The 12,642-nt window shown below is 43.0% G+C and overlaps 2 protein-coding genes across 2 annotated transcripts; both read right to left on the bottom strand.

Annotated features, from left to right (window-relative positions):
* Positions 1-5,628: 5,628 nt before the first annotated feature.
* Positions 5,629-7,806, bottom strand: CTRU02_211541 (KilA-N domain-containing protein; the record flags this gene model as incomplete). Its single annotated transcript, XM_036732070.1, has 1 exon — positions 5,629-7,806. The coding sequence occupies one exon, from the start codon at positions 7,804-7,806 to the stop codon at positions 5,629-5,631; it is 2,178 nt and encodes a 725-aa protein (XP_036576149.1).
* A 455-nt stretch (positions 7,807-8,261) lies between these two features.
* On the bottom strand, positions 8,262-8,432 carry CTRU02_211542 (uncharacterized protein; the record flags this gene model as incomplete). The annotated part of the gene is made up of 1 exon (XM_036732069.1): positions 8,262-8,432. One exon carries the CDS (start codon positions 8,430-8,432, stop codon positions 8,262-8,264), a length of 171 nt encoding a protein of 56 aa, XP_036576148.1.
* Between the last annotated feature and the right edge of the window lie 4,210 nt (positions 8,433-12,642).

Below are 12,642 nucleotides of genomic sequence, written 5' to 3' on the forward strand. Positions count from 1 at the left end.
GAAGCCTTGTGTTTGGCTCGTTCGCGGTTCGCATCTGGGTTATCGGAGTAGCAAGCCACCACAATGGATAAGTTTCACTCACTAATTATGTTACTCTGCCTTTATTATAAGCATAGTAACTAGTAACCTCAACTGCCTATTCTGGCACTTTGATCAAAGGTTTTGTTTATGTACAAGTAGTCGCATCTGTCTTAAAAAAAGAAAAAAGAATCCAAATTATATCCTTCCCCAGGGTCCCTGATCAGAAACCGTATAGGGATGCTAATCCTTGTTCAGTACTAGCAAGCCATAACTAATTTCATCCTACTGGCTGGTGATCATACCTAGAACTCGAAATATCCCACTCTGCCTGATCTTCACCTCTACCGCGTACCATGTAAGTGCGTTACATCTATGACTCGCCCATAAGTACGTGTTAGTATCTAGACAGAGTGCGGATTCTGTCAGGCGACTAAAGGAGGCGGGGGTGTGAGCATGGATTCCTCTGTTACAAGGAGCTTAAAGTCCTCTTTACCGCTGTCATCCCACCGGCTTCAACTATTACACTAGCCACTAGCATAGAGAAGTAGAGTAGTGAGACACCCGAAATGACTAATGCAGTCATCATATTGATAAGCAAGTCATTGAATTTTAAATTTGTGCCGACGGGATGCTTCGATGTACGAACTTTATCTTCTTTCGTTGGTTTGATTAGTTTAGGCCAAGTTTTACCGACTACCAGGCAACCCCATTTTCGTCAAAGGGCCAAGGGTGGAGGAAAGCCAATCAGGGTTCTCTGCCTGTTGGTATCGCTAGGACATATATTGAGATCTGTAGTACATTTGTTCTCAAAAACTTCTTTTAGGTGGGCCAGATTTACCAGCGGTATCTAACGATATAGAACAATACGGTGCTGATAAAAACACATGGCTGTAAACCTAGATCAGTACAGCGTTGGTGTGGGTGGGACCCTTCTGTGCAAGACATAGCGATAAAAGTTTGGACCGATACCTTAGTATAGCTTGTGTACTGACGATGGTATAAAGCAAAGGTTGGTCTTCAGTGGAAGTTTTCGCCTTGGGATGATATAGTTAGGTATTGAGCAGTCGATGGGATAACAACACTGCGAAGGTTCAAAACCCAAGACGTTATTTTTAGTTACTAGGTTTGTGCTCCATTTAAGCTTCCTCAGTAGTGAAAACCTCATCATTTTACACCCAAGGTGGAGCCGTCGAATGGTGTAAAGATCTAGTGAAATGTAGAACACGCTTTCTCGTAATAATTTGTTTTAACCATAAAGCGTCGTAATTAGGTTAGAGAGGACATATTGCAACCCAGCCGTATTTGGGTCTGGCTCACATAGCCATATAGTATAGAACACGGGATCACAATACAGGCGCATTGTTGCCGAAGCTTTTGCTTTGTGGCTCAATCAGTTGCTCTGACTTACCCGTAACAGCTGCCTATCACGTTCCAGCTACTGTGTGTAAAGAACACTCTAATAAAAACTCGACTAATGCAAAGCATGACTCAAGAGACTTTAGTAATGCTTGTATGAATTACGCTGATCTCATAAAACCTTATTCCCATACGGGCGGATATATAAACTAGCTGAGAGGTAGCGAATTTTAAGACGTGAAAGATTGCTGTGTTGCTTCAAGTGATCTTTTTATTACTTCCAGGTTCTCACATTTGTTACCTTAGTTCCTCACGCTTCCCCCCCCGTTTTATACTCTGGAAAGCACCCATCATGCGTTTCGCAATCATCGCACTCGCTCTTTTCGGAATCGCATCTGCCGCTCCCCAGGATTCCAATGCACCCTCAAAGGTGAAAGCTGCAGTCGCCGATGGAGTTCTATCAGCCAGGCAGGCCTGCTGCTCCTTTTACCCTGACACACGCGAATGTGTAAGTCTTCTTGCAAACCTTAAGATTGGATTGCGAACTGACGCCGGAAAATAGTTTTGCTGGCCCAATGTTTGTTTCTACCGATTATATTGGCGTTCCGCTTGGTATATACTAATGAGATCTTAGCAATCCTGTTGTCTTCAGACAGGTGGTCGTGGGTAATAGTCTCGGGATATCATTACGACCCGTCACGCATGCTTGACAGGGGACGCCAGTCCCACCTGGGTCAGCAGCTACGCCGTGAGACATAGGCAAGGCACATGGAAAAAAAAGGTTACGGAAGATTTAGGGATACGATACTGAGTCACGTAACGATAAGACAAGACTACTAAAACAACTAGGTGCTAGATGGCATATGCGGGCGGCGAGTTGCCAGTTTAGAACCACAGTCCTAGAAACAAAGAAAAAGAGTCTTTTAGTAGCTATTGGTGTTCGCAAGCCTAAACGAAAGAAGAAGCTTATAAGCTAACCAATTCTTTTCCAAGATGAGTATATTAAGTAGTAATCATCTCTACTATCTGTATTATAACTATCTGCTCGTTGTTTATAGACTCCATCCTCACATCTGCATCGCAATCTGTCTCCCGTAATGTTGGCGGAAACCTGGATAGATTGTCTGATTTCGAAACCTCCCGATGTCGGTATGTAGGTAAGAGGATCATCCCCTCGATATCCCACCGGACGTTGCATCATGATATTCTCAAAAAGGAAACCTTCTGTCAGCCTTTCTGCAAAGACCGTGTGGTGTCCAATCGCGGCTTTTAAGCTTTTGGTGTGGACGGGTAAACCCGCGAAGACTAAGCCATCAAAGGCTGCATATACTTCATCTGATGAGATTAGATGAAGAAGATCAGCGGTACTGTTCCATTAGCAGGAAGCTTGGACTTTGAAAAGACGTAAAAGATAAGCGGCTTCAGTACCGGTGGGATTCAATATTATCTATAAATGATGATGTTTTGGAAGTCGTTATCGTTCATACTCACAAGGTTCTACTGCAGCCCAAACCGTCAGATTCGTTCACGCTACACAGACAACCACTCAAAATGCAGTTCTTCGCCTTCACTACGCTCCTGGCTGTCTTAGCCACCGCTTCCTCGGCGATTGCTGCCCCCGCGGTTGAGTCTTTGGAGCAACGTGCCTGCATTGCTGGTGGTAGTAAGTCGTCACGATCACAAAAAGGTTGCATGCATCAGCTGACGATACGTTACACCAGAACCCTGTGTTAACTCTGCTGGGCAATTCGACCCGTCGGTATGCTGCTCTGGGTGCTGTCAAACTACGATTGCTGCCGTCTACTGCGCCAATTGAGCAGTATCAGACCATGTATTACGGCCAAGAAGCAAGTTTGAGGGGTTCAGTGCCATCTATTGGACCAGGAGTTTCAGAATATGGCAGACAGATCGCCCATGGCTGGAATAAAGTTGACGAAGCGAGCAACACCTACCTTCTGATAAAGATAATCAACATTGCGGTGAGCTGGTTCACCAACATGGACATTGGGAATATCTAAACATTTCCATGAATGCGACTACACCGACTTGGGTTTCCCATACGTTGAGCTTCTGAAGATGCCATCTCTTTTCGTTGAAGCCGAGCACCTCGAATTGAGTACCGATCAACACCACGTGAAGCTGCAGCTATTCCGTAACGGCCCGCCAGGCGACTATCGTACCACGAATGCATTTGGTGAAATGCACATTCCGTCCTGAGACATTAGCAACAGCTTCTAAGACAATCAAGTTGGGCAAATCGTCTTGCCCGTCACATTCCATTTGCCATGCCATCCTTACATCCTAACTTTGCTGCCGACGAAAGCTCCTGCATGTGCTGGACTGTTTCTCCCTCATGCGGGGAAGTGAGCTGATCATTCACGAATGCCTCTCAACGCTGCTGCGGCCACAGAGTTTGTTGATGGTGGGAGGGCTTCGAGTACCAACTCATGCTCACCAAGTTGATGACATAATGCCTGTGGGTTCTATCACATGCTTCTGACGGGAGAACTGTGGGCGAAACCAGCACAGAACGCTCAGAATGGGAAAAGTGGTGTTGTTGGTTGGAAGAACTAACTAACTGGCTAGAGGGCTGTGGAGGCTGGCTAAGACCAGTGGTGGCGGCCGTCAGCCCACGTGACGGGCCGGCGAGGCCTGCCACCCACACCCCCTCTCAGACTCCTCAGCGAAAAAGCAGTAGAATAATAGGAAATACAGGAAAAGTCCCAAATCCTCCAAATCCGAGGAGTTCTCAACTATTAGAAAACTCGGTCAATTACCGGTTAAACCTGGCCAATAGGAGGCCGTGAAATCCTCCGAATCCCGAAGTCTCAATATCAATAGTCCCACAGTCTCAAAATCCCCCTCTCAATCCAATCCCTCCGCCATGCCCAACAAACGAACGAATTCCTTGTGTTTGACCGCAACCAGTGGCTTCGTGAGTCCATCGGCGGCCATATCAGCGCCCTTGATGAGTCGGAGTTCGATGCTTTTCGCAGTGTGAACCTCCTGTATGATCCATTTGTATCGGACGTCGATGTGGCGGGTTCGTGCCTCGTTGAGTGGGTTCATGACGTTGTCGTAGCCGTTGGCACTGTCAGTGAACATGATAGTAGGCGTGGTGATGGGTTTGCCGAGCAGTTGGGAGAGGCAACGTCTGATCCACTTCACAGCAATTGCCGTAGGTGTGAGATTGATGAATTCAGCCTCCGTGGTGCTCAAAGTCACGAAAGTCTGTTTCTTTGACTTCCAAGCAATCGGCGCACCAGCGAGGAAGACGACGTAACCACCTGTCGAGACTCGTGATGGCTTGTTGTCAGCGAAAGAGGCATCTGCAGCAGCGTAGAGCCCCAACTCGTTGATCGTGGGGATGCCTCCAAGTACAATACCGAGATAAACGGTGCCCTTGAGGTATCGGAATAAGTGCTTAATAGCACGAAGATGGGCCTTAGAAGGCCCTGAATTCGCCTGTGACAATTTACTGACGGTGTAGGCCATGTCAACGCGAGTTCCAGCCACCAGGAAGTTAAGGCAGCCGGTTTGTTCGATGTAAAGTTGTTGTTCGTCAAGCGAGCACTCGTTCTTGTCCCAGGTGACGGGCAGATCGTCAGTGGTCGCCATAGGCGTCTTGACAGCACTCAAACCATCAAAGTCGAATCGTTGAAGCACTGCTTTTGCGTACTTGGCTTGGGAAACGAAAATCTTACCGGCAGCTCTGTCGCGTTCAATCTGGAAACCGAGAAAATCGGTAGCCTCGCCGAGGTCTTTAAGAGAACAGACCTTCTCGAGGAGACGACGAACTTCCATCATGACTTGCTTGTTGGGAGCGGCGATGGCGTTGTCGTCGACGTACATAAGAACGTACGCTTTAATCTTGTGAGTCTTGCCATCTCAGCAAATCCACTGAACGGATTAGTCGAGACCACCCACTTCCACTTACGAGTATTGGCGATGAAATTCACCTTGATCTCGTTGGTGTTCTTCCCCTATCAACAAAAGGGAACCGTCAGGTTCTACACCTCATGGATAAGTATAGTGGTTACCACTGGGTTGTTTTTCTGCCCAACCACAAGTTTGCCACCATCCTGGCAGCTATCAAGAAATGGGATACTGAATTCTACAGTCTCACCGGCCTCAAGCCCAAGGTTTGGGTTTCTGACAATGCTCCCGAGCTAATCAAGGTTTTCAACGACCCCTACTTCGAGGGTACTCGCCACAACACGACTATTGCCTACACGCCTTCCATGAACGGTACTATTGAGCGTGCTGGTCGTACCATCGTCGAAGGCGCCCGGACACAGCTGATTGACATGTCCCTTCCAGAGGAACTGTGGGATTACAGCATCGATTCGGTGGAGGGCTCAAGTTACCCTTGGAGGGTGTGGGCAAGAGGTTGAGAATCTGAGTCACCGAATCGATGCTGTAATCCCACAGTTCCTCTGGAAGGGACATGTCAATCAGCTGTGTCCGGGCGCCTTCGACGATGGTACGACCAGCACGCTCAATAGTACCGTTCATGGAAGGCGTGTAGGCAATAGTCGTGTTGTGGCGAGTACCCTCGAAGTAGGGGTCGTTGAAAACCTTGATTAGCTCGGGAGCATTGTCAGAAACCCAAACCTTGGGCTTGAGGCCGGTGAGACTGTAGAATTCAGTATCCCATTTCTTGATAGCTGCCAGGATGGTGGCAAACTTGTGGTTGGGCAGAAAAACAACCCAGTGGTAACCACTATACTTATCCATGAGGTGTAGAACCTGACGGTTCCCTTTTGTTGATAGGGGAAGAACACCAACGAGATCAAGGTGAATTTCATCGCCAATACTCGTAAGTGGAAGTGGGTGGTCTCGACTAATCCGTTCAGTGGATTTGCTGAGATGGCAAGACTCACAGAAGAAAGCGTCAATTTCTGACGTTGTGAACCGAATGCCAACACGGCGGCAAGCCTCCACAACACGTGATGGGTGGGCGTGAACCAGCCGGCGGTGCATCAGTTCAAGAGACGGTCGCTGGGTAGCCCGGAAGGCGGCGAGGCTGACAGCAATATCTCGAGGCACGTGATTTCCAGTATCATGAGTCTCAACGACGCAGACGTCAGAAACCCAATGAACTTTGGCAAGGGAAGTGCGCTGTGTCACGTGTATGAGGCTTGAGGTCTGCCAATCATATTCCACGTGATCACGACGAAGTTTTCCAGGGCTCAGTAAGTTGGCTGGGCTGGAAGGGTTGTACTCAACGTTGTGAAGTGTCCAATCGTGAATAACGTCAGGGTTGGTGGGGTCTTGGGTCTGGAAGAAGACGGTGCCCACGCCAAGTGACCGGACTGGGGCGCCGGAGGCAGAAGTGGAAGGTGTCAAATCGCTCTTTTCAGCGTACTTGACGAAATATCGCAAGTTGTTGAAGGTTGAAGTAGTACAACCAGAATCGAGAACGATATCGTCTCGGGTGATGAGGTCATCGCGGGCAGCAGTGAAAACTGCTGGGCTGGCGATGGAGGCAAGGGCAGACTGACCCAAGATGGCAGGTGACGCTCTGACAACAGTCTGGCGGGTGCCATCAACAGAAGTAGGCTGATCCCAGCGGCAGCGATCGCCACACACGTGCTTTCTCGCTTTTTCAATCAACTTATCCCGGTTGACGTAGTGTAGAGGGATGAGATTGGGGTGGGCGACATAGCACTTTGTGGTCTCGTGATCACAGTTGCAGTGGTCGCACTTCTTCTTTTCCTTGGAGGCAGTGACAGTGGAGGTGACGGTGGTGGTGACGGCTGGAGAGGCAGGACCCCCACTGCCAGCAGACTTGCCTCCAGGTGTGTTGCGAATAGTGGCATAACTGCGCTTTTGATCCTCGTCTTGGGCAAGCGTGTAAATCGTATCAGCCACCTCATTCCACGTGGGATGGGTGGCGCCCTTCGATGTGAAATGCTTGTACGTATCGGGAAGTCGGTCCTTAAAGAAGTTAAGGAGGAAAACAGCGAGGAAGGAGTCTGGCAGACGACCGTGAATGGTCTCAATACGCTTTCTGAGGTGGTGACAGCGATTGAGGGCATCGTGAAGAGTCTTGTGATCGTTGGCGGTGGTCTTGGCAAACTCGTCAACAAGGGCAGCTGTGGCGTCTTGTGAGATTCTCGGAATGTGCTTCTCGAGCGCCTGCCACAATTCGTAAGGGTTTCCATCGTCAACCCAACCCGCTGTGCAGAGTCTGTCAAGAACCGATTCGCTGGCGTTCATGAGGAGACCATTCGTGACGTTACGGTTCTTTCTCCATTCCTCTGCAGCGATAGGGTCAGCAGGGCGAGGGACGTCAGTCTCGAGGAATATCTCGAAGTCGTATCCTCGCAGGGTCGCTGTAACAAGCATGCGCCATGTGTTCCAGTTGGATTCACCTTTCAGGCGAGGAAGAGGCGTGAAGACGGTCTTGAAGTCGTTTTGAGACATCTTGAAGTGAAAGTGAGGGTATCACAACAGTGCGGGACAGACTTATAGTCGCACCTCGATCACAGGCGTTTCTCCGAGGCCGCAGCTTTGGAGGCGTGTCTGTACGTTAGATGGCTTACTTTCGCTGCCACCTACGCGTGCTGTTGGATTGTGTAGGAGGGAGAATCTTGCGTAAGAACACGAGAAATGGGTGGAATTGTGAGATCCGACCGTAGAAATACGGTGAATCGAAGGGAAGAATGAATACTCGTAGAAGATACGAGAAACTGATGGGCTGGTTCGAAAAACCGAAGCTGAAATAGTTGAATTCTCGTGAAAAACGAGGAATCGAAGTAAAAGTTGTAGTTGTGACTGAAAAGTCTGTTGTTGACCGTGGTGTTCGTGAAAACCAGTGGGTTGTGGTGGTCGGTCGCGTGCCACGTGATATTCGTGCGCGCCAGGCAGCCAATGTCGCGTCAGAAAGTGAAATTCGTCAGCGAAGAGGAAGGAAAGAAAGCGAGAAAATCGCACAGAAGGGTAAATAAAGCGAATAAAATCGCAAAAATTCGTGAATCAATAGAAAATTGACAGACGAGTAGAATAATGGGTAAAACGACGTTATTCCGAAAGAATAACGCTGGGCTCATAACCTGTGGGCGAAACCAGCACAGAACGCTCAGAATGGGAAAAGTGGTGTTGTTGGTTGGAAGAACTAACTAACTGGCTAGAGGGCTGTGGAGGCTGGCTAAGACCAGTGGTGGCGGCCGTCAGCCCACGTGACGGGCCGGCGAGGCCTGCCACCCACAAGAACAATCTCCCCGACTCAAGCCCTTAACAATTATGACTAAGGTACGGCAGTCCGCAGGGCGCACTGGGTCAAAATTCAAACATTGCTTAATTAGGATGTATAAACGAGATAAGCATATACTACCCGTATAGATAGTTAAGCTTCTTATCTTTACTATATAATTATTATAAATTTAAGTAAATTTGTTAGAAGTATAAGTATATTATACTTCTATTTTACTTATTTATCCTATTTAGTCTTATCTAAGACTTAGTAGGACTTACAAAAGTAACTAGCTAAGAATGGCTGCTTGCTAGTTTAAACATATGACATTCAGATCCCTATGGAATACTCTCTTTAACCTTATCTAAAAGTCTATTTAGTTAAAGAAGATTCTAGTCTGATTTATAAGCTGCTTTATAAGCTAGTTGACGTATATACTTACGTATACTAAACCTAGCTTATAGCTTCCTATATTAGCTATTATAGGCGACGTTATACTACTATATAACTAGCCTAATTCTCTCCCTTAGCTAGCTATTAGTTCCTCAACCAACTCAGCTTCAATATAAGCCTATACATTCTTTACTATTAAAGCCCTACTTCATAAGTACAAGTTCCCTTACTCTAATACCCTGTTATAAGGATATCGTACTATCTACGAGATTCCTACCTACCGTTCCAACAAAATTCTATATTTCGTATACGTATATATATAGAGTTTTACGGGACTATATAGGAGTATATTCTTAATTCTTAATAATAATATTTACTATATTTTATATAAATATGTCTTTAAAGTGCCTTAAGTAAGCTAACCTAGACTACTTCTTAGTAAAACTGCTATAGAAGTAGAAGACGTATGTATTTTGTTTAATCGATTTATCCTAAGTATAAGAACTAGACGAAATCGACCTTATAAATACTAACGACTTCGAAACTCTAACAGCTACGATTTTATTACGTATACGACTTTCTAATACTATAACTAACCTGATCGAATAAGTACTTTATATACTAAATATATAGCTAGATAATAGTCTCCTTACTATTTTTATTAAAGGCTTAAAGGAGCGTATAGCTAGTATCTAGCAAACCTAGAAGAAACTAGTTCTAAACCTAACTATAGATATTATTATTTACTTATAGCTTATATCTTTCTATATTATAAATATAAATAAAATCTCTATTTAAATATATACTTAGGTTTAGTTTATTAAAAAGTTTATTAAGAAGTTATAATTCTTATTAACTTCTAAGTTTACTTTATATATAGATATAATAAGTAAAGTCTTAGTAAAGTTTATGTTTAAGAAGTAATTCCTTAACCGAAACTAGAAGGTAATGCTTATTATTTTAAAAAATCCTATAGATATATATAAGTTTCGTAAGGTAGCGTATAAAGCTAAAGACCTTTTTACTTTTCTTTATAAAGCCTTAATTACCTTTAATAAAGACGTTTATACTATTATACTTATTTTTAAAAGTTAAATAGATTTACTTATTACTAAACTATAAGTATTAAAAAAGTTATAACTAAAATAATATATACTTAATATAATAATAACTAGTATAATACCTTTACTTATTATTAATATATTTATAAAAACGCTTACGCTTAAACTTTTAACTCGAATTTAAACTTAAACTAAACGAAAGCCTTTTCTTAAAGTATAAGAAGTAATAAAGTAGGAAAGAGAAGGAATAAAGTTATATAAGTATACGTATTTATAAGTTAAGTAGTAAGGCTATATAGACGTTATTTAAGAAGATATAACTTTTAAAAGGGGTAGCTAGGAAGATAAGGAAAAGGATAAAATAGTAGTATAATAAGAGGAAATAATCGTTTAGGTATACTTTATATACTTAAGTTTTATCTATTTCTAAACTATTATTATTTCCTAATAATAATATATAAAGTTTATTTATACTAATCCTATAGCTATAAAACTATTCTTTTATTTATTTAATACTTTTATTTTATTTTAATAGTAAGTAAAGTTTTAGTTAAATCCTAGCCTTAATATATTTTTTAAGACGTTACTATAGGAAGTTATATACTTTAATACGTAGATATTATATACCGTAGAAGTTTATAATTAGTAGAAAGGTTTATATAGGCTTTATAATACTTTTATAAATTTAAAAGACTTTATATAGAAGGAATTAATCTAAATTAAGTTCTTTACTTCTAAGTAAGTTTTAAAGTTTTTAAATCTTTATATAATCAATTAGCTAAGCAAAGTCTTATATAGTTTAATAATCTAGATAATAATAAAGTTTCTATAGTTAACTAGAAATAATATATAGGCGACTTTTTTATAAGCAAATACGATAGTTATTCTAAAGTTAAATAAAAGAGGTAAAGTCTTTATAAATAAGTAGTATAAAGATAAATAATAAGGCAATATAGTTAGAAAGCGATTAGTTATAAAATAAACCTAACGCTTATAATCGATAGAAATATACTTAATATTATTAGTAAATAAATAGATATAAAGGTAAATAATATATACTTTCTAAGTTATAAACTATGCTTAACAAAGTTAGTTTTACTAGCTTTTAATCTTAATATTATAAATACTTTTACTAAAGATCTAATAGTTACGGAACTAAATAGGAACGTCTTAGCCTAGCTATAAAAAGGCTTTCTTTATACGGTTTTATAATAGATATTAATAACTATTAATAGTTAAGATAGTTTCTATACTACGGTCTAAACAAATAGTTTATAATATAATACCTCGTAATAGAAGTATAGATAGATATTAAGCTAATATAGAATAAGCTATATATATAGAAAACCTAACGTAAAACTATATAATATAACGGGAGTATATATTAATACTAGTGTTGGAATAACGATAATCACATGACCGTACGACAAGGCTGTCACAGGCAAAGGGGTGTATAGGTGGCATGACTAGCACCTGTAACACCTAAATGTCTGAGGAAGGGATCATGGTTTATTACCTGTCATGCACGACTCGTGTCTAGGTATGGACAGAGATATATCTGTTCGTACGGAAGGCAACATCTAGTTAGGAAAGGTAATCACGGAAAATAGAATCTTTGGTTCACCCTACATTTATGACAGTACGATCGTACAGAGAGCCCATTCAACACTGATCAGTGATTGCTTGGCAGTCACGAGTGATTGCATCGTGCGATCACAGATTAGCAAGAGTGAAGAGACAAGATCGAGGTTTTACGGCCGGGCTACCGGGTAGTCTCGTACGCAAGTACGAGGCGAGAAATTCGAAAGAATACCTAAGGGGTCACGCTAGGAAATCTCTTGTGCTAAGAGCCTTAGCCTAGTTGTTGTCGCTGCGGTGAGTCGTAACCGGACAACTAGCCTGAGAAGACGGTTTGTTATAATATCGTACGAGACAGATTCTTGTTGTCGCTGCGGTGAGTCGTAACCGGACAAGAATCCTATCGTGCAATACTTTAGCAAATAGTGTGCGCAACGGCACATTTCAACAACCATCCAACTAGATACCGTACGATACGAAACGGTTGCCAACATGACGACATCAGGAGAACCTGATATCGTACAGCAAGACCTCCTCCAGGAGGAGGAAAATGACTATGAGGTCACGTACGAAGACATGAGTGCAAAGAGTACTATTCCTATTAGTATATGGAAGAAGTCTACAGATCCGAAATACTGGGGAGACTTAGTCGATATCGAAACAGGACCTTCGGAGAAACAATTAACAACATACGTCGGCTACGTAATGATGGAAATCATACACCTAGACCCTCCACAGGAAGTACTTACTACGAAATTGTACGAGGACTTCCATCAATGGTCGCCATACCAATGGGACTTAGTTAACCGGACGTACAAAACCGAGTTCGCACGACTACTTAAACTAAAAGGCTTTCAACTACCTAAATCAAGGACGGTTTCAGAACAATTAGTCGATATAGTCTCAGACATAGCAAAAGGATTCGATTCTACGGACGACCGGGATAATTCCCAGACAAGAACATCAAGCCGTACGAACATTATTACACGCACACCGGTCCGAACCCCAGAGACAACTACACGTCAGACTTTAGCT

Source organism: Colletotrichum truncatum (assembly GCF_014235925.2).
Source record: "Colletotrichum truncatum strain CMES1059 chromosome Unknown Contig_0008, whole genome shotgun sequence".
Lineage (NCBI taxonomy): Eukaryota > Fungi > Ascomycota > Sordariomycetes > Glomerellales > Glomerellaceae > Colletotrichum > Colletotrichum truncatum.